The sequence below is a fragment of the Pleurodeles waltl genome, chromosome 3_2 (genome assembly GCF_031143425.1).
Source record: "Pleurodeles waltl isolate 20211129_DDA chromosome 3_2, aPleWal1.hap1.20221129, whole genome shotgun sequence".
Taxonomy (NCBI): Eukaryota; Metazoa; Chordata; class Amphibia; order Caudata; family Salamandridae; genus Pleurodeles; species Pleurodeles waltl.
The window spans coordinates 70,418,192-70,444,792 of NC_090441.1; the positions used below are offsets into that span (position 1 = coordinate 70,418,192).

Genomic DNA, 26,601 nt, shown 5'->3' on the forward strand with positions numbered 1-26,601 from the left:
AACACACTGCCAGAAAAAACGTTCAAGTTGCCTTCCCATTCACACCACAGGGGGCTAAAAGGAGGTGCACTCTCGGCCAGGGATGGTTTAAACAATGTAGAGACCTTAGCAGCAGCACCCAAACCCCTCCTTTATCCTCCGTTGTAACCGAGCAGGAAAGAAGCTAGAAACGTTTTGAAGGCCAAAAATAGGTAACTAAATAGAGCCTGCTTTAAAAATAAGTTAGCGTACAAAATCTATGGACGTTGACCAAACTTCACCAGAGAGTCCATCGCACTGGTGCTTCACTTGGCACTTCAGATCAACTCTGCAAGTCCATCCCCCCTCTTTCTCTAGCCCCCTGAGTGGTCATAGGCTCCCTTCTCCAAGCCCAGCCTGTCAAATACATTGGAAGAAATGGCACCAGCTGGAGATCGCATTAAGGACTCTACCTGTGAACTAGACCGGTGTGTCGTTTGTGACTTAGGAATAGCTCCTCGTTGTAGCTTTTCTTCATCGCTAACTGATAAATTGCCCCTGAGCTCAACCCATTGCCAACTCCACACCTTGTCCTCTGCTCCATCCTCCCTCCCCACACAGCCAATGCCTGGACATCTTAGACCCACCAAGAACAAGTGGATCCCAAACATTCTCCCTGTTGCCAAGTGATAAGCAGATATCTACTCCTAGCTGCTGCATGTGTGGACATCTCTGCTCTCTCCTACTCCAACCAGTGAATCTTTGGACCGCAGCACAACATGTCTGCTCTATGAATGACTTATGTTGTATGGTGGACCCCTTCGGAGGCACTTGTGCTGCTTCTGATTGACCCTTTGGCAGTTTTTGACAGTCGAGATCCCAAGATTGGCGAAACTTTGGACACTTTATTTTATTTATTTGTTGCTGGAGCGTTTGGACAAAAATGCTGTACTTAGCATCAGTTTCAGAATACACAGGCTGTCATCAGTTTGTTTGGTGGCATATAGGTTGCATTTGGGGCTTGTTGGATGGTTGATAATCACCCTTGAGAAGAGAACTCAAACATGTAATGAGTTATCTACTGGATGGTTCCAGAGGCAGTGTTAGTGTTTGACTAAGGACAGAGCAGGGTTACTTGTTGAGATTCTTGTCTGCTATAGGGCGTGGTTACGTGTTGAGAGTCTTGTCTGCTAGTATGTGCTTTGAGAGCAGATTTGGAGGTGGCTGTGCTGGGTGACCCTTTCTGGTGTGACTTGCAGCTGCCACTGACAGAATCCCCTCATGAATCTAGAAACTCCTCTTAAATCAAGCATGCCACCACAGTATCTTAGCGGCATTTCAGCCTGATAATCATGTCTCCACTGCCCCTCGTGCCACTCAAGCACCCATGATCCAAAAATGTATTTAATGTTTTTGATGTATGCTTCCACAAACTGTTCATCACTACATGCATCAACACCGTTCTTGTGTACAATATTCCGGTATCTCTGCTTGTCATTTGCTTTGTTCACAGCTAATTGGGGTGACCCACGGACTCTCACGTGCTAATATCCTTGGGCGTAAGTGCTGCCTGGGCCTCGAGATTGTCCCCATGCTGGTTTTCTCCTTCACACCAGCCGCTCCGAGCCATCTTCCTCATAGTGAGATGTTGGTTCCTGCATGATGTCAATGGAACATAGGTCTTTCATCTGGTCTCCAAGACCAGGAAATCTTCTCTGTCAGTCTAACCAAGTTTTTGTAACCAACAGCCCTTACACCAACAGCACCATGCTCCCCACCACAGACTCTGGGAAATATTGGAATCTATCCCAGCTGCTCCTTGTTTTGATATTAACAACAAATCGATAGCTGGAAGTCATTCGGCAGGGATGATCATCAGGTACTGCATATGGCACCTTACAGGGTTTTCAATGGAAAATATCTAGTGCAACACTGCAGGCTGATTTGCCTCTAGGCACTTGGCACAGGAAGTGTTGTCAGTAATATTAGAAGCGTTGTCTTTTCAGTTTCTTTCTGTAGGCCGTTTGATTTCCTTAGGAGGGTATTTTGCAGCAGACCACACTTAATTTCCTGGGTCTGAGCTGCTGGCAGCTTCCTCCTGTTGGACTATCCTGACGTTGTTTGGGTGAAGGGTGTACTGTGGTTGGTGGCGTGCCGTGGGATCTGTGTTTTGGTTAATTGTAAAGGTGCTTGCAGCGTTTTGCTTTAATGCATATATAGGCGTGTCTGCGGTCCTTGAAGGCCGCTAGGAGACAAGGAACCAATGAAAGGCTCTTGTGTTGGGGTGATGGCGTCCATGTTATTTTCCGATGGTCTTCTGTTTCTTGGGAATGGGAGAGTTGATGTTTCGGAAGACTGAGGTAGAAAGGTTGACGGAGGCTGGATCAAAGACTGTGGTGGCATCACTCTGTGTCCCGGGGATGGGGGCGATCATATGAAAGAGGAAGTGGTGGCAAGTGCTGACCACGTGTTCTTGTGGGTTTTAATCGCCCCGTTGAAAGCTTTAGGCTTTGGTGCTTGGAGGTGTAATTCGGCGACTTTGGTGATCTTTGAACGCAGGAGACAGAGCCAGTGATCCAAGGGGGACACCTGACCTGGAATCCATTCAGGGACAAAACACTAGGCCTGGACTCGCGCACTAGAAACCGAAGCCCTTCCATGCAGCGCGAGCAGAGCCGGGAAAGGTTACGCCGCTCAGCAGAAGAATATTAGTTGGAGTATACATCGATCGTGTAGAGTTACAGGCAGAGTTCCCGGGGAACGGGTGTGTGTGTGTGTGTGTGTGTGTGTGTGTGTTGGGGGCGATCGCGTTAGCCACACAGGCTTCCTGGCACACGCGCTGACCAGTCACTGTTGGAGTGCCCCGCCTCTGCTTACTGTAAGTGCATCCAAATATATTACGCAAGAACAAACGCATACACCCAGATCAAGCTACACCTATTGGCTTTTCAAATGCTTCTAAACATATGTTTTGTTCAGTATCTGATACATAAGTAATAACTCCCCAAAATGCATTTTCTTTTCCTATGACAAGGTCCATATTTCAATAGCTGGGTCCCTTCGTCACAAACTTTCATATATAATTGTAATTACAATTGTCACATATATACACATCACTCTGTGCTCGCTGCAAAGAGGCCACGGGTTGAGTGAGCATGTAGCCAGGACAACTTTTACACATTGAGAGGCCCTGTTAGGAATTCACTCTGCCTTTAGCCTCCACTTTGGAGCTGACAACAGTACTCTGCCATGATCACCCATCCACACCTTGAACTCGCCCAGACACCAACAGGCAACTCAGTGTGCAGTATGTGTTGTGCAAGGCTCATGTTGCTTAAAACTACAGAAACATGTTTGTGGAACACTCCTAGGACAGAGGTGCATGTAATATGAAGTAAAACGTGTGAATAGTAACGAGACTGCGTTACTGACTTGCATTATTTTATGGGTTCTTCCATACATTGTCAAGAAAGAGTTTAGTGGTTTTGCTCGTAAACATTGTCAAGAAAGAGAGAAGTATTTTTGCTTGTAAAATCAAGGACATGAACATGGTAGGAAGCCTTTTCGCAGTCTTACCACAGGCAACTAGAGGTGTCTGTCACCTCATTGTATACAATATCACACTGAGTGGGCTTTAGGTCAGCCCTTGCTCATGATTAAATGACTTTCTTGCCTGTCTTAGTTCCCTGCTCTTTATCGCATGGTTTTTAGGTCGAGTGCACAAGCGTTTTTCGACCTGTTATAAGTATTCTGTGGGCTTTTAACCACACCCATGGCACGCCCATCACTTTCACTCGTTCATGGGCTTGCCTTTCAAAAATCCCTTGATGTAATTGGTAAATGCTTTACGTTTGTCCAGCCTTGGGGAGGTTTCATTACCGCCTTTCAGGCTGGCCCTGTTACATGGATTATTGCACAATTGCCGCTATACTACAGCTTGGGCAAACTTTTTTTTTTCTTTTTTTTCTTTTGTTTCTCCCCTTTGAGCTTCATGGTGGCCATGGCGCTCATAGTGCAAAACAGCAGCGCAAACTCCATCGGCAGTATTGAAGCACTGGTCACATTGTTCACATTGTTACCTAATCAGTCATTTATTTTATCTCTCCTCTTCACGCTCCATAGTTTTCACATAAATACTTGTAACTTATAAATGCTTTATGTAAAAAATGCAGAAATCCTTAAAGCGAAACTACAATATTCACTGTACTCAGGAAACTCGCCCCATAATGCTTTCCAAGCATTCTTTTAGAAAACATTTTTGCCCATAACTCAGCCTGTGGTGGTACTAGGACAATGGGACCACCAGCAACACACTCGCAACAACATGCTCTTTCTGTTTACACCACCTTCGGGTCCCCACACTAGGTCAGTGGGGACCCCAAAATAATAACCCCTCCCACCATACAGTGTCTGTTTAAGCTCTCTCCTGGCTGGAACTTTTGTTTTGTAGCTGAGAGCAGTTTGTGTTTTAATGGACTTGTTTGTAATATCGTTGCAGTAGGCCTGCCAGACCTGAAAATATGTAATGCACTACACTCTTTAGGGGCTAACTATTTGCTTGCACTGCATTATTTTCTGCAATTCTGTTTTATGCAGTTATGTTCTCTAGGGGCTAACTATATGGTTACATTACCATGTTTCTTTGTAATGCTATTTTTATTGTGGTGTCCTCTAGGGGCTGTTTGTAGCATTACAGTCAACATACAACCAACATACAACCATATTTGCAGCACTTGGAAACTCGCCTCATAATGCTTTGCAGGGCATTCTTTTTTCAAAACATTTTTGCCCATAACTCAGCCTGTGGTAGTCTTTGGACAATGGGACCACCTTCAGAACGTGCTCACCACAACGTGCTCTGTCTAGATCATCTCTGGGTCCCCACAATAGGTTAACCCTCCCACCATTCAGTGTATTTGCAAGCTCTATTATGGATGGAACTTTTGTTTTGCACCTGGGAGTAGTTTGTGCTTTAAGGGCCTTGTTTGAAAAAATATTCCCGTAGGCCTACTAGCCCTTTAGTTATGTGCAGGGCCACTGGAAGTTTGTGGCAGAAAGGACCAAAATATGCAGCAGGGTTGACCCATTAATGTTGTAAAAGAAGTCCAGTTATAAATTTACAATGGCAATAGCTCCAACTCGAGTAAAAGCGTGACCTATTCTGTGTTTGTTTGACCACTGGAGCATAGCTTGCTTAATCAGTGCTTTTTGATTGGCTAAGGTGTATTCCTCTACTGCTGACGTCCTGGAGCTACTTATTTTTTAATTTTCATTTGCAATTCAGCACCCCAATGGAGTGCATGTCTTGTATCCTACTTTTCTTTAAGTCTGCACTCTTATTTTTTGCTCCCTTTTTACTCAGTCTTTCCCATCCCACGCCTCCTCTGGATATTCCTCCATAGCGCCACATGCCATATGGTGGCCTTAGTGATGCCCTGGATGTTGTCCTGATACATTTTTATGTGCCTCTTTGTATCCCCTTATCAAGTTCTGTATCTCTCCTCTGCGGCCCCTCTTGTGCTCCATAGTACAGTTGGATCTGGTCGTGTTGATCAGTGTATTAATGCATCCATTGCAGGGATCTGTGCCTGCTCTCACAGGTTCAAATCTTGGCAGGTCTACTCAACATTTCATGCTTCCGTGGTCGATCAACTGAGTACCACTGAGTTGGGTAACAATAAAACTCTGTTATTTCAGCGGCAGGATACCTTTCTAGGTAAATTTGCACTTTACAAATATGCATGTTACAAGCATAAGTGTTATAGTTGCTGTCACTGTTGCCTTTGCCAGTGACAGATGCTATTAAAATGCACTAGCAATGGCAAAGCCAGAAGTAGCGATCAGCCATGTTAAAAATATAGAAAAACTTTTTTGATAGAAAACACTGTTTTCAATACTTTCAAGATGGCTGCCACATTGCATCATCACTCTGCATCATTCAATTTTATTTACTTCATGACTTGGAACTCCGAAGAGGTCCACATGCATGGATAATACATAAAATTACATACGACAAAATTGAAATACAATTCCTATATAAAACGAGATTAAAACACTACATTATCTACAGAAAAATAACTACATTCACAATACTCCCCATCAAGCTTAAATTCCACAATCCTTCTCAAAAAGTACTATGGATATATAAAGTGCATCGGACTAGAATATTTAACTTCTATATGAAAATACATTAATCTCAACCGCTCTAGCTCTTTACTATATCTCCCTATAAAGCGCATCATACAGTGCAAGAAATGAGTACCCAGGGGTTACATTCACTCTTGTTACATTCCAGAACACATAATAGTATTTGCTTCCATAGGGACAGATAAAACATATACATAAAATCCAAGATAATATAATCTGTAGAGTACAAGAGAGTTAATATGCTCTACTAATCATAGGAAAACCCCTCTACCTTATTATACAGTAAAGTTTGTATAAAATGCCTCTAGACTGCCGAGATAGTTCATTTACATTCCTAAAATAACCACCAGTACGTGAAAGCTCAATATAAGTTTAAAAAGGACTTAAAAATTTTTTAAATGCTAAAACAAAATAATTTGTTAGGTGGGTTATACAAGATTTCCAGGGCCTCTCTGGCAGAAATAATATTAAAATTCAGACAGAGGAGTTTCAACCATTTTTTCCTGAATGTTGCTAAAGCAGGGCAAACACATAAGACATGCTTAAGATTCTGCACCCCCAATTGGCAAAGATCACAGATGTCAGAAGATCCATCCCATTTGGAGGTTAATTCTCTAAGTGGCACTCTATCTAATCTCAACAGAATGAAAAAGCACCTCACCCCATGTGGGGCATTCCAGGCAAGGTATAGCTGAGAATGTTTAAAAGTCGCTGGTTTGGTCAATGTAAGGAGGCTCATCTTTAACAGACAGGACTCAAAATCTAGGGAAAAACGTTTGGCACTTTTTCAAGGTTTTTTTTAAAGAACAAAAGATGGCAATAATAAAATCAGATCAGGTTTTAGTTCAAGCAATAGCACAGCAAGATTATAGTTTCTAAAAAAACTTAGCTTTATCTCTTAATCTGCTGAAAATGTATGTAAAAGCTAAGTGTCTTAGGGTAGATTCCTTACTATGGGCTAAGCAGTTAACCCTCTGAATTACTGCCACAAGGCCCTGTACAAAGGTATTCTTTATGCCAAATTCAAGACTTAGAGGAGCCCGTGAGGCCGAGTTGTTACAAGAAGCCAAGCATCTTAGAATCTGTTCATCTTTCTTGTCAAGGAACCCCCATTTTGAGACCTCTATACATTCTATAGCATACAGAAGGGTGGCTGTAGTCTTTGCTTGGTAAGCAGTGAGTAGATGTAAAAAATGGCACCGGCCAACTGCATTAAAAAATGCCATTAAACCTGTGCCTGAGAAAGAGCCTTACTAACGTTATTACGGATATGATCTTGGTTACTGAGTGAGCAGGGTAACATTTTCCCCAAAAAACAATAGGTTTTTACCCGCTCTTGACCCAGGAACCAAGAAATGTTTTTCTTTTTTTTTAACCAGACCTTTTCCCTAGGAAGCATACTACTTGAGACTTAGATATATTAATTTTCAAATGAAGCTGCATAGTGTATTGATTTAAAGCAGCCAGGCGCTGCTTTAGACCTTTCAGAGTGAGGTCAATCACTACTATATCAGCGTATAAGAGGCAGGAGATAGAACATCCTCCAATTTTGGGTGCAAAGCCATCAGCATTCGATAAAGAGTCAGGCAGGTCATAAATATATAAAGAAAAGAGCAAAGGAGCCAATAAACAACTTTGCTACCGTCCATTTTTTGTAGTGAATTCTGAAGACAGACCCTGCTTTCTTCCAAGAAGAACTTTGCACCAGGTTGAGGATTGAAAAGGTATGACCAAACGTAACAGATTTGGTGGAACACCCAGCTCATATGATTTCTTCCATAGGATCTTCCTATCTACCCTGACAAAATTCGTTGAGAAATCTATAAATGTAGCATTTACCACTTCGCCCCTTATCTGAACATATTTTTCATTTATAGTTTGCATTAATAAAATATTATTCAAGGTTTTATGTTCCTTTCTAAAACCTGCTTGTTCCAAAGGGAGCATCACATTTTCCTCAACCCAAAAGGTTAAATGCATCAGTATACTTTTCGCAGATATCTTGCCAGTTGCGTCCAACAACGCGATTTGACGATAATTTATGGGTAGGGATTTATCTCCCTTTTTATACAGGGGGACTATGACACTCCCTGTCAAGGAGTCTGGGATTTTACCTTGTAAGTAGCAAACGTAGAAGACAGGATGGAGAATCCTTGCCCACAGCTGAGGTTGCTGTTTAATTACTGCACCGGGACCTCATCAGGGCCCATTGCTCCGGATGCCCACATTGACTTTATAAACCCCTTGAGCTCAATAACCTAGGTGGGACCAAAGCTATTCAATTCAGTTCTATTACTTATGCTCAGGTCCACTTCCACTGGCTCCATATCCCGATTTTCCGCATATAGGAATATACTCCCTCCAATCCGCCTCGGCTATCGGGGGCAGTAGAGGAATTATGATTTCTACACCCTTCAGAAATAATAGCCCAACATTTACGGGAGTTTTTAGTCACAGCGGCTCCCCTCAGGGTGACCCACTTCTGATCTGCCTCCTCCTTCCTTATACTTATCTTCATTTGCGCTCTTCTTCTTTTTAATAGTGATATTTTCATACTCCTATCCATAGACTCCCATTCATTTAGTCTCCTTAACAATTTATTGACTTCTCTCTTCAATAATAATACCGGTAACTTTACTTTCTTTTGTGGGGGCTTTATACGCTTAGGCTGATCATTTTGAATAATATGTCCCATAAGTTTGGTGAAATAATTTAGCGGATTCCTACTCCATTCGCTGATAGATCTCACTGAGCATTCAAGCACCTCTTTAACAGATAATAGTTTAGCAGGAGTCCAATAAATTATATCCATTTTCCCATTAAATTTAAGGCCCTTGGCCTTAAGATTTCAGGTCTCTATCGAGGGTAACTGAATTTTTTGTGATAAATTAAGGATCTTGTGATCACTAAGTGATGTATCAATAATGATCATATTCTCCTCTAATTGGGCAATAGTGTATGAGGCCAGCAAGTAGTCAATAATGGAACTATTCTGTAATGATTTGTGAGTATAGTCTGCAGGAGAATCTGAACGGAAGCACCCATTTAAAATGATATGGCAAAGGGCTTTCAACTCTTTCAGTTAGATATACCCCCTTTTATTCGGCTGGATTCTGGGAGGGAATAAGATGGGTGGGATGTTAAGAGCGGTTTCCCTCTCTACATCGCAAAAAGTGGAAAGAGATAGGTTAGAAATCTTACAGTTTAAATCCCCCATAATCAATACCTCATACACACTTTCCTGTGAATTTAAACAGATGCCAGAAATATCATCAAACATATGTAATAGAGCTATATCATAATCCTTATCTGGGGGAATATAGGCATTTGCTATTAACAAGGGAAATTTCCTACCATTCTCCAAAATTGGGTACACTCTTACAATCTGGAAAAAATTTGAGGAGACTGGAAAACTAGCAAATTCCCATTTGTGATTGTTACTTAACAACATAGCAATCCCTCCTTTTGCTTGCCCTTTTGTAGAAGGTTGTGCCTTAATGCATAGACCCGAATAACCGGGACATGTGAAATCAGATACACTCCAAGTGTCTTGGATGCAAATTAAGTCAGCCTGTAGTGAACAGATCATCATCATGCAACACCGTAGCCATCTCGGCATATTTTAAAGGTCATGGTTATTGGCAAGGCGAATCATGTTGATTGCCAACTGGCTGGCATTGCTAGTGCTTGTTTATTACTTGGACCCACCCCACACATAACAAGCATTTGCAATGCAATGGTTCTTGCGTTTGCTCGAGTTAGAAGTATTAGGGTTGTCAATTCTTAACTGGACTTTTTGTGCCACATAAATTGAAAATGAAAACAGTTGACATAAGCAAGCCAATTCAAAGCTCCATGGCCGGCATGAGCACGAAGGAGAGACACATAAGGTAAAAGAAGTTCACTCGCAGTCAAATGTACCAGCAGTCCTGTAATTATCCATGTAACAGAGTTGGTGTCCAAGGTGGTAACAAAACTGCCCCAAGGAGGGACAAATGTAAAGCATTTACCAATGATAAAAAAACATTTTTAAAGGCAAGCCCATGAACGAGTGATGGTGATGCAAGAGAGGACCTCATTGTCCATGCCCAGTACATGGCCTCTCTATGGAAGCAGAGCAGCTCTACCTTTTCTTTCACAGGATGTGTTTCTTGCAGAGGTCAGAAGTGTCTGCAGTCTTTTGCTCTTCAGGCAAAGGCCTTTCTGTTGTAACACTCCAGAGGTTAAAGGAGAGTGAAGTTCAGTGGGCTCAACTGTTTCCTTCTTGAGGGACCAGTTCATGGATCCCCTTTACAGACTGACTAGAGCTCATGGTTCATGAAGGCGGTGGGCGTGGTTAAAAGCCCACAGATAGATTACATCACATGAGAGCGTTTGCTTGCTCGACCTAAAAACATACAGTCTTACCTGTAAGGCTGGTTTTGCCTTCTTTGAGGAATGTGGCAATCTTGGCATCTGTAAAAAGAAAGGTATGGCATTTCAAGCACATTTGAAAAAGAAATGGGGAAACTGGGGGTCGAAGGGTAAAAAATAAAAACTCTGGTATATATGCAAACCCCTGGCCCGGCAGCACACGAGGGCCAGCACATGGAGCCCCAGGCGTCAGGTACTTGGCCTTCTCCAAAACAGGAGACTTGAACCACCTGTGGGTTCCCAGCCTTAGTCCTAAAGCCAGAAAGTAAATGTATTTCAGGCAGAAGCTGGGATCTAAGGCGAAATCTGAAACAAGAGCAGGAGCAGCTGCCAGTCTAGGAAAAAAAATCTTAATTACCACACTTAGGATAAAAACATTATACACGCAGAAGCTGTCTAGCACGTGCAAGGCCAGGAGAGTCACTGCGTGAGCTACATTTAGACAGGGAAGCCTGACAGGAGTGGAAGGAGGGAGCAGCCGGCGGAAGTGAGATTCTTTTATAGATTGAGAAGGAAACACCTTCCAGAAGGGGGGATGTGGGAAGAATGTCGCTGGAGAGAGGCAAGAGTGGTAGGGAAAAGTGACTTAAAGTGACAGGAGAATTGTAAGAGAAAGGGGATGGTGAGGGAGTGAGAGGGTGGAAGGAGGAAAAGAAGCGTGAGAAGAGCATGGAACGACCCTCCACTCCGCATCAGAGCCTTGTCCTCTCTTCTTGAATTCCCCGGGAACCTGAAGACCTCGTCAACCTACCACAGGCGGGGCTAGGCACTCATGAGCGATAGTGCGCTTTACAAATGCACATAACACGGGAGAGACGTCGGAAGACGTGAAAACAATGGAGAAATATAGTCAAGACTTAAGGAGAATAATAGTCTTTAGGGTTGTCATGGTAGGAATGGTGAAGTAAAAACAGAATATGAAGAGGGTGGAATTGAAACTTGTCTGTGGCAGATGAGGAAGGAGAGATAATGGGTAGAAAGGGGGACCTTTAGAGGAGCAGCGGGACTTCGTTGGAGGAGGGATAGTGAGGTGACAGGAGGCGATTGTGATGCTTGAGAGGACCTCATTGTCCATGCCCAGTACCTGGCCTCTCTATGGAAGCAGAGCATCTCTAACTTGCCTTTCGCAGGACGGGTTTCTTGCAGAGGTCAGAAGTGTCTGCAGTCTCCTGCCCTTCAGGCATAGGCCTCTCTGTCGAACACTCTAGAGGTTAAAGGGGAGTGAAGTGAAGTGGGCTCAGCGGTTTCCTTTACAGGGACCACCTCATGGATGTCCTAGATTGACTAGAGCTCAAGGTTCATGAAGGTCATTCCCTTGATGTTGCCACCTTCCTCATTGACACCGTGTTTCCAGACCTGTGGTTTACATTCTAAAAAATGAATCAGTTGAAGCGAACTAAGGCTACAGTATCCAGAATGCATTATGTTGTCCAATGAATGGCAGGACTGGAAACGTGGTACTTTCCTGCCATGGAGCCTTTTTCTGGCCATGGATTCTCCCAGTGTGTACAGGAAGCTCTGCTGTGCCGGGGTTGGGACACTGTGTCCTCTAATGCCACCTGCTTCCTTCTCTACCGGGGACTGATGATGATAAAGAGGCTGTGATTGGATCCTGCTTGGATCACGGCTGCCCAGACAGGAAGCTCTGTACAGTGATTTCAATTCACCGCAGGACCGGAGGGTCCTGTCCTTTGACAGCACCAGGAAGTGTTTTAACCGGAAGCTGCCGAGCGTAGACCGGGCCTTGTTTTCGCTCCAGATAGCTGCTCGACCCAGAGATGGCGGAGCCCAAAGTCCCTGAGTGAGACTGCAATTTATCAACAGGCCTTTACCTCTGAAAAGACAACAGGGATGGTGGAGCGTCAGGGGGACATTGTGAATGATTCTTCCCACCTGTAGCAGTGTAACCCTTAAGGAAATCTCCTAATTTCCCAATAGACATGTTCTAAGGGTGGGGGAGGTAAGGGGGTCAGCCCAGACCTCTCACAGTTTCTTACATGTGCTTTTGGCAGGGAGTTAGGCAACTCTTGTCTTGAGACTTAAGATTAAAGAATTCTGTGTACATGTGCATTAGTCTTGAGGCTTGCAACACGCATTGCGTGGAACTAACTATGCACCAAGCCTCTGCCTCTGCAAGGGCTGAATGCTCTCTGATGTAAATTTCCCCAAGTGGGCCAATGTCTTCAGTGACTGGCAGGTGCTTAGAGCTTGTGCCAATGGTGCCTGTGTGTGCCCGCTTGTGGGAGAGAGGATGTGAATCTGTGAGGAAAGGATCCCTTGTGTAGCTCTGTTGATGCCTTTTCATTAACGGCTCTTTTCATCTCCCCCTTCCCTCTTGTCTTTTTCAGACTATCAGCATTAATAAGGCCATTAACACGCAGGAAGTAGCTGTGAAGGAGAAGCATGCCCGAAATATCCTTTGATGTTGTTCCAGCACAGAAATGGATGAGAGGAAGCGCGGCAGGGACGCCTGCATCTGGCCGACCTGTTCAGGCCGGGTGGCGTAGAAGGGCTCCAAGAGCAGGGGGACAGTAAAGACATGTAGGCATGCATTTAGAGCAAGGGATGTTTGGAAAAATCACATTCCAGCTAAGTGGCCTCCTAGCCATAAGCAAGCCAAACCATCTCAAATCTTCGTGCTGAAAGTGAACGCTTCATATGACCGGCTGACTTGTATGCAAAAGGCCGTAGTAGAACAAATGTCCATCATTCAATATCAGGTGGCGTATGCCCTTCTGGGGTCCTTGGAATCATAGTTTTCATCTGTCTTCTAAAAGTAGACTTTGCTGTTAGCGTCTGTGATCTGGTTTGGATAGAGGCCCGTGGGTTGTTTTTTACTTCACCAATGGTCAGTGTGGTCAGGCTGAGGCAGAAGCCTTTGGACATATACTTGACTTTACCATTTGTCTATTTTTTCCTTGTTGGGCCAGAGATTCTGAGGTTGTATTCCACCTCACCATGGGTGTCTGTGGTCTGATTCGACCAGAGGCCCTGAGGTCTTATTTCTCACCTCACCATGAATCCCTGTGGTCTTGTTCTTGTTTCTCACCATGAATTCCTATGATCTGGGTTGGACAGGGGTCCCGAGGTCTTGTTTCTCACCTCACCATGGGTCTCTGTGGTCTCTCTGGGGCAGAGGTCCTCAGCTCTTGTCTCACCTCACCATGAGTCTCTGATTTGGTTGGGGCAGAGATCCTAAGATCTTGCTTCTTACCTTATGATTGGGTCTCGGTGTGGCTAGACCAGAGGTACTGAGGTCTAAAATCAGGTCAAAGGTCTTGAGACTGTTTCTCACAAACCTTTGGTCTCCGGTTGAAGCTGAGATTCCGTCGCTGTATATTTCACCTCATCAGTGTTTTTTGTTGGCCTATTGCAGCGGTCCTAAGGTGGTCTGCTAGGAACTTGCTGTTAGCTTAGGTGTGGAACAGTGGCTACAAGCCAGGCATACTTAGCTGCACTCCCAGAACACCCCATTCTAGTACTTCAAAAAGAGAGGCAGATCCCAAGCCTCTTCGTTCACCTTTGAATAATGCATCTACAATTAATGTTTTTTTTTTCTTCCTATTGGAGGTGCTGTGTCAGTAGTCGTAACGCATTAGTCAAGAATAAATAATAATATTAAGCTCAGTTCTGCTGCCTGTAGCCACCGGTCTGCTTTGTCCAGCCTGACTTGGAAAGTGGAAATCTCCTGCCCTATTGATTTCACCTCAAATGCCAAGTCTGTCCTCTTGGTGTCCATTGTAGACCGAGTTGCCCCAATAACAGATATTTCCTTCAGAAAAAATGTTATATATTTGCCTTCAGGGCTGGCTTAGGGCATCCCACAAGCTGGTGAGCTGAAGATTTATTAGAGAAAGTCATGTGGGTCCGTCGCTGGTTTGTAGTCAAAATAGTAGCAGAGTACTAGGAATCTTAATTGGCACTCATATCTTAGTCTTAGTCTAACATACAATTGAAAACATGGATGGTGCCAGTGACTTGGTGCAAAATTGTACAGCTTGGGTTGTTGCAGGATTAGAACTAGGGATAGACTGAGGCTCTTTGTACAAATGAGCAAACCAGGAATATCACTAAGCATAGCTCAGCTGCGTAGGACTAAACAATCCAATCACAGCTCTAACCCAATTTTAGAGTTTTTTTACACATTCCTGGGAGCGGCCTTACAATTTAAGATCCTCCCGGTTGCCTTCCCAGCTTGGTCTATCGGAATGCAATGATATGTATCCAAACTGCACCCTCAAATCTTCAACTGTCAGGAAAAAGCATCACAAAGCTTTGTAGTCTCTCTCCATATCTGGGCCCTATTAATTTCACATCATGTATGACTCAATTCTAAGGAGGGTTTAAGTGTTGGTGAAAACCCCACTACTCATTGCCTGCTCCCACTCAACGTGGAGGTGGGAAAACGCTGCTGTCAACTCACAGGTCTCCTTCGATAAGGCTCATTCGACAGGGCTCAGCCGCACCACACCTCCAGTGCCTGGGCTCCAACTCCATGATCTGCAGGGCAGCTGCTCTCCACTGCCACACTGCCTGGCCTGCTGCGCGAAGCACCAAATCAGTTTGATCAGGCCTCCAGGATGGGCATTTGTTGTGCCTCGCTACCACAGAGAGGCCCCCAGTTCTCCACAGCGGACGGGGAAGCCAGTGGGGGATGCCAGCACTTGCGCAGAGCTTCAGCAGGGAGCAGCCATCTTGGTCAGCTCTTAGCTGCGCCTCTCTTTATTTTTTGGGTGTATTAAAAAAAAAAGGAAATCTGAATTCTGGCATTGGGCTGCATGTGGATGGCGAGGCAGCTGTGTTGCAAGGAGCTGTTGTTAAGAATGTTACTATACATAGTAATAAGAAAAGCTTTGTCACTTCCAACTGAAACCCTTAAGGGTTGTGCAAAATTGTTAGGACATTTTTTGAGAAAACGAGGGTCTTTCCTTTCTCTCCTCCCCTTCCCCCCCTCTTTCGATTAGGTTGTGTAAAATGTACAGTTTTCAGTTGTCATTAGAGGTTTTAATAGATAGTACATGCTCACAGAAATCTCGGGATGGACATGCACACATCACCCCATGACTCTCTTACATGCTGATTTGGAGCTCATTGTGGGTCTCTGTTGTAAGGCTACGGTAGCGGTCCCGAAGTCTTGCTTTTGACTTTGGGTCTGTTACCAGGGCGGAGCAGGCCTTGCAAGCCTATTTGTCACCTGGCTGTGGTTGTGTTGTTAGGTTGGCTTTCAGGCTGAGGTAGTGGCCCTGTCATTTCCTTTTCATGGTGGATTTTTTTTTGTTGTCAAGCAAAGGTAAAGGCTTCCAAGGCTGTATCTCACCTAACAGTGGGTCCTGTTGTCAGGCTGTTGCAGCTGTCCCAAAGTCTCATCTCTTACCATGGATTTCTGCTGTCAGGATGGAGTGGGGCTCCTGAGGTTATTTCTGCTCGCTGGGTAGCTGTCTTTAGGCTTCTGAGGTTGTCTACTCACCATGTTTTTATTTATTTATATCTGGAGCAGAAGGCTTGAGCTTGCATGTCTCATAGTAGGTCTCATAAGTTTGGGGTACCATGGGTCCCTATCAGACTGGGCCAGAGGTTGAGGTTGTTTATTAAATACAGTTGTAGCTATTCACTCATACGTCTTTTGTAAAGTATGGAATATATATTGAAACTATAAAAGCAATAGTCTATAGTATTTATTCGAAAGCCGCTCATCCCTTGGAAAGCCGTTCTGGGATGGTTTGGAATAAGTATTTCTAATTTAATTCTACTTCAAAATACGTGTATTTTAACCAAACCGTTCTATTGTTGCACTTTAAAAAAAAATGTTGCAATTTATATTACTACCAGGAAGCTGTAAAACATGAGTAGTAGATGAGTATTTAAACCTTGGGATCCAGATGTCTTGGTTCACCCCAGTTTAAACAATTGCATCAAATTACGAAATAACATTGGCCTTGAAAGAAAGTACATTTTTTGACGGAAATATAACAATGTGCCCGCTGTCATGGAGCCATCTTGTAACTGTCTAAACTAGCCGAGCTAACTTGTTTAGGTGAGGTTAGGTCAATAGGTGCTAATGGTCTTATTGCCCATATGTGGTCTGATCTTAACAGCTGTTACTGCCCTTCACTTAATGTGCCTTTGACTTGTGCCCATGATTGAGATGTGAGCAATTAACAGCTGTTAACGCATCTTTCTCCAGAGGTCGTTAATCTCTCTATTTTTTTTTTACACCCTGAACTGAGGGCAGTAATGCATAATTATTTTTTTTAATTGGTGCACAGTTTAACCACGTATATAATCTTTTATTTCAAATTGGTCGTGAATTCACAAGTTTGGAGAGCCAGTTATATGTGATCTCATGGTCCTTGTGGAACAGCCACAACAGTATTCATCTTTGACTTAGTGAGCAGGAACACTACGGTATTGCTTGAGTTTCTGGGACAGCCAGTTATAAGTTTACAAATGAGAAAGAACATTTTAGATGTAGCGAAAGGGAGATGAAAAAGCAGCGTCTTTGGAGACACCGATCAATTCAACATAATATGAATTCTGAAGAGATGATCTGAAATAGTCAGTTGAAGTATTACATCTTACAGTAACTATTCTTTTTTCATGTTCAGTTGTTCTAGTGACTTATTTGCCTGCGCTAGTTTACAGACCTGGATTAATGGAATCACTCTAATTCCATCCTGGGTCATCTCATGAGATAAAAACCTTCAGTTTTGCATTGGGATAGTACCGGCTGTCTAAGGCCAGAAGAAATGCTGTGTAGTGGAGGAGGGTGTGCCCTATGTCAGCCTGGCGATGAGGGGGGCATGAATGCCCATGTCGTATTGGAATGTGCGTCTCTGGTGTTCCACGCTTTTGGGTCACCGTTCAGACTGACCTCCTCGCTAATGTTATTTGCGGAAGACGGAGTTGCATGGTTACCAGTTTCCCAGTGTTAGTCTTTCCCTCAGTCCCTTCTCTGGCTGGGCTGTAGGATGTGTATGATGGAAGGTGGATGTGTCAGAGCCTTTGGGCCTGGGCCTGAAATGGCAGGGTCACTAAGGAGCTCCTGCCACAGTAGATATCCAGAAACATTGCCTACTGAATTTCAATATCGTAACTTTGGTAATTCTAAATGACTACTATGAACAAGCATCATCAGTCCGCTAAATCAGATCAAGCTAATATAAAAAGTAAAAGACAAACCTTATCAGGACTCAGGATTAAATGGGCTTCGACAGAAGCATCAACCACAGCCACCAAGAAAGAGAAAAGGGATCAGATAATAGACATGCTGCAGAAAGGTCTATCGATAGATGTAGGCAGTTGGCTCTGTATATATTATCTGAACGTGAGAGATATCGTGCACAGAGTACAAGGGTTCCCCTTAGAGGTTGATAGTGGCAAAAGTAGACAATTCTAATGCTCTATTTTGTGGTAGTGTGGTCGAGCAGTAGGCTTATCAGAGGGTAGTGTTAAGCATTTGTTGTACACACACAGGCAATAAATGAGGAACGCACTCTCAAAGACTTAATTCCGGGCCAATAGTTTTTATACAGAAAAATATATTTTCTTAATTTATTTTAGAACCACAAGATTCAAGATTTGAGGTAAGTACATAAAATGCAAGGTACTTCACACAGGTAAGTAGAGAACTTTGATTTAAAACAGTAGTACACACAGTTTAGGTTAAAATGGCAATAAGCTATTTTAAAAGTGGACACAGTGCCAAAATCAACAGTTCCTGCGGGAGGTAAGTTTGGTTAGGTTTCTCAGGTAAGTAAAGCACTTAAACAGTCAGTCTCCTGGGCATAGGCAGTCCACCGTTGGGGGTTCAAGGCAACCCAAAGTCACTGCACCAGCAACACAGGGCCGGTCAGGTGCAGAGGTCAAAGGAGGGCCCAAAAAACATAGGCGTCTATGGAGAACAGGGGTGCTCCTGTTCCATTCTGCTAGCAGGTAAGCACCTGTGTCCTCGAGTAGCAGACCAGGGGGGTTTTGTAGAGCACTTGGGGGGGGGGGGGGGGGAACAAGCACACAAAACACACCCTCAGTGGCACCGGGGTGGCTGGGTTCAGTGTGCAAAGTAGGCGTCTGGTTTGCTATTGAAAGCAAAGGAGGGACCCGGGGGTCACTCTGGCGATGCAGGTAGGGCACAGGGGGGCTTCTCGGGCCAGCCACCGACTGGGCTAAGAAGAGGGCAGCCTGCTGGTCACTCCTGCACTGGAGATTGGTTCCTCTCGGTCCTGGGATCTGCGGTTGCAGTGCTTGGTCCAGGAGTCTGGTTCCTTGTTACCAGGCAGTCGCGGTCAGGGGGAGCCTCTGGATCCTCTCTGCAGGCGTCGCTGTGGGGGGATGGAGGGGGGTCGACTCAGGTTACTCACGGCGTTGCAGTCGCCTGAGAGTCCTCTTTGCAGTGTCTGTTCTCTGGAGCTCGAGTTGTCGTCTCATCAAGGCCTTCAGGTCAGCAGTCCTTCTTCTTTGTGTAGGTTGCAGGAATCTGATTTCCTGGGTTCAAGGTCGCCCCCAAATGCTAAATTTAGGGGTGTGTTTAGGTCTGGGGGCAGTAACCAATGGCTACTGTCCTGGAGGGTGGCTACACCCTCTTTGTGCCACCCCCCTGAGGGGAGGGGGGAACATCCCTATTCCTATCGGGGGGATCCTCCAAACTCAAGATGGAGGATTTCTAAAGGCAGGGGTCACCTCAGCTCAGGACACCTTAGGGGCTGTCTTGACTGGTGGGTGACTCCTCCTTGTTTTTCTCATTATCCTCTCCTGCCTTTCCGCCAAAAGTGGGGGCAGTGGCAGGAGGGGGGGCATCTCCATTAGCTGGGATGCCCTGGGGTGCTGTAACAAAAGGCATGAGCCTTTGAGGCTCACCTCCAGGTGTTACAGCTCCTGCTGGGGGATGTGAGAAGCACCTCCACCCGGTACAGGCTTTGTTCCTGGCCACAGAGTGACAAAGGCACTCACCCCATGTGGCCTGAAACTCGTATGGTTGTGGCAGGCTGGCAGAAACTGGTCAGCCTAGCACTAGGAGTCGGACTGGTATTCAGGAGGCATCTCTAAGATGCCCTCTAGGTGTATTTTACAATAAATCCCACACTGGCATCAGTGTGAATTTATTGTGCTGAGAAGTTTGATACCAAACTTCCCAGATTTCAGTGTAGCCATTATGGAACTGTGGAGTTTGTGGTTGACAAACTCCCAGACCATATACTCTTTATGGCTACCCTGCACTTACAATGTCTAAGGTTTTGCTTAGACAATGTAGTGGCATAGTGCTCATGCACATATGCCCTCACCTGTGGTATAGTGCACCCTGCCTTAGGGCTGTAAGGCCTGCTAGAGGGGTGACTTACCTATGCCACAGGCAGTGTGAGGTGGCCATGGCAATCTGAGGGGAGTGCCATGTTGACTATGCATTTTCTCCCCACCAGCACACACAAGCTGTGAGGCAGTGTGCATGTGCTGAGTGAGGGGTCCCCAGGGTGGCATAAGACATGCTGCAGCCCTTAGAGACCTTCCCTGGCAACAGGGCCCTTGGTACCAGGGGTACCATTTACAAGGGACTTATCTGTGTGCCAGGGCTGTACCAATTGTGGGAACAAAGGTACAGTTTAGGGAAAGAACACTGCTGCTGGGGCCTGGTTAGCAGGGTTCCAGCACACTTTCAATCATAACTGGTATCAACCAAAGGCAAAAAGTCAGGGGGGTAACCATGCCAAGGAAGGCATTTACTGACAATAGATGTTCCAGTACTTCATGAAAAACAGGCTTGACGGTGGCAAATCAGACACCGCCGTTAACTGTGTCTACCCGTTAGATTAGAGTGTTAATGGCTTTGAGGTCTAAAAGAAGACACTGACTGATGAGTGCTCTGCGGCAGCTAAATCCTACTCGGTTCCTCAGATAAGTTGCAGAAATTGTTGGGGTTAGCCCCACATTCAATTGAAAGGAAACAAAATGCTCTCTGTGTTTCGGTTCCAAAACCCATGAGTTAGAATGATGCAAACTGTTTATCCTCAGAATTCTTGGGTTCCAATCTAAAGGAAACAAAACTCACTAGGGTAGTTGGAGGAGGAAAAGATCTACAAGGGGCTCAGAAAAGCTGTTAACATTCAGTATTTCCTCCAAGATTTTGTTGAAAAGAGAACATACAAGGCCCAAAGTCCGTATATAAGTTTAAATCTTGTATCATGGGTCTTATCTTGCTGTTTTTGAATCCATGAATCTGTATTGCAGTATTTACAGACTAATTAAGTGTAATTGTCGTTGGTGATGACAAATAATTAGGTTATGTTTTGTAATGGAACATATTTAAAAATTAGTGTAGACTTGAGAGTTTTACTTTATGTGACTGTCGTTGAGGAGAAAGCAAGGCCAGATGTTTGTTGGGTTTACAAATATAAGGTGTAATTTTGTGAGACAAAGATTCTAAAACACATCTCAGCAGGAAGTAATTTCTCTAATACACTGAGCTTGAACGTGTTCTGTTTAAAAGTTGAGGCTGAAAAGAAAGTTGGTCTAATATTGATATAAATATGACTAAACAAAGTCTTAATTGGCTCTCACTTTAAGTGAAGGGCCTGATGTCGGATTGTCACATTCGCAGCCACTGACGCAGAAGGAGGGAGGAGTGGTGAGAGGTGTGTTGTGGTATGGACTCTGTATGTAGGACACCTCCTACGTCATACATGATCCCACGGAACTGGCATTAAAGCCTACACGGTTTCCTACCACCATCGCTTTCTGCTTTCACCACTCCAGGTTGTCGCACCGGAGCTCAGTGTATCATCAACACTACATACTCCTACATTGACATCCAAAGGATGAGCTTACGGCGGAGCGTTGGACTTATTAGACCTCAGCGCAGCCTCAGCGTGCCGTTGCGGTGTCCTAAGGTGCAGACGGGTGCAAGGAGCGATGCAGGTTGACTTCCACATCAGAAGTATAATCAGGAAATACCCGTCTGTCGGTTGTGGACTCTGAGCCATGATACCTGTGTTACCTGTTGGCGTATTAGTACTTTATTACCTCTAGAAAAAAACTGTTCGGGCATCAGGCAATAAAGGGACTCCACAGCAGGAAGTAATTTGATGCATCACATACCTTAACTCTGCTGACAGTGTCTTTTGTTATCAAGGCAAAGATTGATCATGGAGTGCACAAATTCACCCTCCATGGGGAGCAGTGTGGCTGCCATGTTAATAAAGGAATTGAATCTACACGAGTTGCATGTCCAAGATTATTAAGGAACCTTCAGAATTTCCTTAAACAATTTATTAATGGAGACCGACGTCCATCAGTGCATCTGTCACAGAGCTCGTGGCTCTTGTCAGTTCTTTCTATGCAATGAGATGGTACGTGCCCTGGCACGGTGTGCAGCTGCTGCAGCTCCACGCGGCCTGGCAGCGGGCAGGCTGGAGTGTCCCGTGCCCGGAGAGGTTGCCTGTTTGCGGGATAGCTTGCCCTTGGCATTCTGCCGGTGCCCGGGTGTGAAGCAGCCGAAAGACCGCGGGTTTTCATAGGATCAGTAGTGGTGAGTAATCTCTTGCCCATGCCATGCTCAGTCTAACTAGGACTTCACCCTGCCGCAGGGAGTGTGGTGTGAAATACCTCTACCGTTAACACCAGTACAACTTTGGCCCCTCCATCTCTCGCTCTGCTCTAGAGCACCATGGCTACGAGTCTGGCGTCCGGCTACCTCTTGTGCCACAGCTATATCTCACCCTTTGTGTGCTCAGGCGAGTCTGCAGTACAGGACTCGATGATTTCATGCAATCGTCATGTTAGGTCATTGGTTAGAGACCCTACAGGGGCAGCTAGTGTGACTTACCTGCATAGAGGAGCTTTTGCTATAAGTCTTTTGTGTGTGTGGGGGAAGTTTCCCCTGCTACCACAGAGGATGAATCTTGTCGAGTTTTAGGAAAGATTGTAGTGTTGTTGCCTGCTCTGGTGTGTGTGTATTTTTGCCCTGCTGTGGCACAAACTTGCTCAGCCATGTGATAGTAGTTCTGTCTCTAAGCAAAAATGTAGAACAGTCTTTCAGTATTTAAATTGGCAAAATGTTGGCATAGCTTGTGGTGGGCAAAGTGAAACCTATCTGTTTCCTTGGGCTTTGTGGCATAGTGGATATGAATTGTCTTGTTGATGCACAAGAAGAACACTTGAGTCATGTATTTCGCAACAGGGAGACAGCATACTGAATCAGTTGTACATGCTTGGCCTTTCCTTGCTTGGCCTTTTAACATTTGTAGGTCTTGCTTACCAGCTTGTGTGTCCCATACCAAAAACATATAGTGGACGTAAGGCCGACCTCTAGCTGCCATTGGTTGGCTTAGTTTACATACTGATTTGCTTGCTTCCTATACAGTGGCTTGCCTTCCTACGTCATCCTATTTTGTTTGTGCCTCCCCGAGAGCCCACCCTCCATGGTTTAGATTGGCCGAGTTGCAGCCTTCCACTTCTCACAGTTAGAGAACTACTTTTTAGGTCTCACCCAAGACAGCACAAACGCTGTCGCTTGTGAGATCTTTTGCTTTCTTTACAGTGGGCTTAGTCTACCCATTGCTTGCCATTGGTTGGCTTCATTGTCACTGTCATTTGTTTGCTTCAACCACAAGCTTCCTTCTTTGTGCCATTCCACTGCTCTTTTTGTTAGGTGCTCCAATCTTTCTGTGATTAAGCCTCATCCCTCCTCCCTCTGTGTTCCCTCCAGCCCCATTTGCACACAAAAAAAAAAAAAAACCTGCTATGACAGGGTGCTGTACCATATGGCCAAAGCATTGACAAAGCTGATACCTTGCGTAAGCAGGCGATATCTATTGGCTTTGCCATTCCTTGTCCTATACCTTTCATAGAAGTCCCTTGCGCTTGGGCAGCACACGCTTCTTAGAATGACAGTCAAACTTTTTTTTATGGGAAAGCACTGTGATGTACAGCACACAACACTGCTTTATAATGTACACAGCACACTACAAGCACATGCACTTTTTATAAGGGGTCTTGCGCTGCTTGTGGGCCAGTGGCAGCCTGGCACAGCTGGACACTTCCTTAGTGATAGTTCAACAGCTGACCTGCAAGCGCGCTCATGGTAAATACAGTGAAGTGTTACAAACAGGGGAGACTGACTGACTGACTGACTGGAGATGGAGCCCTGAAGTTCTTCCACGCTGCTATTGTTTAGTGGCACGGACGGTGAGGTGTAGCCCGGTGCCAGACGAATTCACTCATGTGTGTGGGCCAGCCATTGTAATTGTATTTTTAATGCACTTACAAACCCTGACAAGGCACTGAAGTGCTTTGTTGCGAGTAGCATGCTACTCTGGAACCCAAGATGTTTGGTTAATAGTAAGTCAGTCAATTTTGTTTGTGTTTTTTTTTTGTCTACTTACATTAGTTGCGTTAAGTTTGTGCTCTTGATTTCTTGTCTTGTTTATTAGAGATTGGAGTAGCAGTAGAATGATTGGAGTGGGTTGTAATGGGGAAGTATTTGTTTTTTTGTAAAAGGGTGGTGTGTGCTTGTTGTGTGGCATAGGTAAAAAAGGAGAGAGTTTGAGAAGGATGTTTGGGGGTTCATGGTAGATAGAAAGATTTGAGATGAGTCCGAGAGAGGCAGGATGAGACAAAGGTTGAAAGGAGGATTTGTTTTTATCATCATCGAAAAGTAACATGAACTTAAACATACACACATACACATGACACTTGGTAAGGTAATGTTGACTGGAGTAAAACACCCGTATGTGCTCAGAAGCAGAAATATTTGTCATGGTCTGATGTGCACAGTTATATAGTGGATATGCTCCCACGCTGAAAATTCTGAGTTGGAATGTGGACAGTTTACAATCAAAGATCATCATACCAGATTGAGGTTTATTTTTTATTAGACAATATGATATTTTAATGTTCCAGAAAACCTGGGCAATAGATAACTTTGCTATTGATCGGTTTGTAGGCCATAACATCCCAGCAATTCTGTCTCAATCAGGCCGTGTGTCAGGTGGGTTGGCTGTATTGGTCAACACGCTGGCAGGGGGTTGTGTAGAAGCACACAATAATCATTTTCAGGTGGGGGGTGTATAAAAGGGGTCCAACATTATATTTAATTAATTTTTATAACAACGATTTTACTAACACTCCCAGCACTAGATTTCCAATTTTATTTGAATATATCACTTGTTTACAAAATACAGGTTGGGGAAAGTGGGCAGTTGGCAGTCTTCACAGTAGCCATGCAGTCCACACAATCTTATGTATAATTCTTTGCGCCCTTCGCTTCACTTATACGTGGTCCATCCCCCCCCCACGCCCACACCTACCAAGCTTTAGACCTGTGTATGTGGATAGGTACACCCACTTGACTACTGGTGTTCCTGTCTGCCCCACCCACCCTGCCATTCTACATCCGTTGCTCCTCACATATAGGTTGCTAGTGTGTGTCCTCCTTCCCTTGCTCCGATGCTACCATAGCTGACTTTCACCATTAATAATCGCCTGTTGCCTCCTTCGCCCCTCCCATGGTATGGTTGGGGACCTCTGGAGCACGAGCAGAGCAAGTTTAGACCCACAACTAGAAACGTGTGGACTCGTGCCGGGGCTTCCACTCCGTGCTTCTGAGTCTGTTTTGTCCCTTTTCTCCCTCCCTCCCCACTCCCTTTTTCCTCTCCTTTTTCTTTTCTTCTTCTTCATTTTCTTTCTTCCTCATCCGCCTGCCGCATCGCCTCCCCTCCTACTGTACTCAACCTCAGTAGACTTCGGTACTCCAGCCCCCTGTGACTGAGGACCCCCACCTTTTTGTGAAGGGCTAGCCCCCACCACCCACTCCCTCTTTCCCTCCTTCTCTCCCACCGCCTCTTTGTGTGGGCATCCCTCATTGTCATCACTGGTTCACGCATACTCTCCATGTGTGGCATACCCCCAAAGGGTCTCTGGCCATGTCCATGCTACCTTTAATATCCTGGAATGTTAATGGCCTCACCCACTACATTAAACAGAAAAAGGTACTTCACTACTTGCAATCCCAGAAGATAGATGTAGCCCTTCTACAAGAAACCCACCTTTCCTTTCTGAATCAGAAAAGCAGAGACGTGACTGGGTAGGCTGGGCAGTACATTGCAGCTGCCCAACAACTTTGGTCCCAAACTCAGGCTTGTCCCAGAAATAAGACCTAGGGATCTTCATATGCAGATCCTTACCCCTCACCATCCTTAAAACTTGGACGGATCCGAATGGCTGTTACATACTCGTTAAACTAAGGATCAGTGATCATGTGCCATGTGTAGGTTCTGTTTATGCCCCAGGAGGGACAAAACGGTCCTTCTTCCTGCAGTTGAGTCGTCTCCTTGCAGAAATTGGGGCTGTGCATTTTCTACTGTGAGGCAACTGAAATGTGGTGCGTGACTCAATCATGGATCGTACAGGTCCCTTAGACAGTTGTAATGCAGCTGACAGGGCCCTGATGAGTGATATTATTCTGGATCATGGCTTGCCGTATCATTGGTACCTTGCACACCCAGCAGGGCTGGAATACACCTTTCGTCTCTGGTACATAGTGCACATTCTTGACTCGACTATTTTCTGATAACCGAAGGGACAGTGTTTGCGTCATGAACTCCCGTGTATTGGCGGCTGCATTCCGACCACTCGACCGACTGACCTCACCTTCGACCTGGGGCTCGCCAACCTGGTGGCAAGCTGTGGCGTCTTAATAACTTGCGCCACTGCACACCTCAGGGCAAAGAACAACTTAGAACCCACGTCCCCACCTATTTGGAACACAATAGAGGTTCAGTCACCTCAGGAAGGGTCCTGTGGGCCGCAGCCAAGGTGACCATTCGAGGCCACCTGATGAAAGATGCGGCCATAGCAAATGCCAAATGATGCTCTCAACAAACAGAATTAGAGAATGCGATGTTGACCCTCACATGGTAATATGCCGCAACTCCCTCCCCACTCTCGCTGTCGAGTGGAAAGGGCCAAAATATAACTCAACACCTTCTTTACCTCCAAGGCGGAGTATGGCCTCAGCAGAATGAGGGGCCGTCATTACGAACAAGGGGAGAAAGCGGTCTGCCTTTTGGCAGCCTAACTGTGTCAACAGGAGGCTGC

The 26,601-nt window shown here is 45.1% G+C and overlaps 1 protein-coding gene across 1 annotated transcript in view; it reads left to right on the forward strand.

Annotated features, from left to right (window-relative positions):
• The window catches only part of HIP1 (huntingtin interacting protein 1), a 375,550-nt gene that overhangs the window by 45,546 nt on the left and 303,403 nt on the right, over nt 1–26,601 (forward strand). Inside the window, exon 2 of the mRNA XM_069226771.1 lies at nt 12,867–12,930. Coding sequence (XP_069082872.1) covers nt 12,867–12,930 — 64 coding nt within the window. The remainder of the gene's footprint in view (nt 1–12,866; nt 12,931–26,601) is intronic.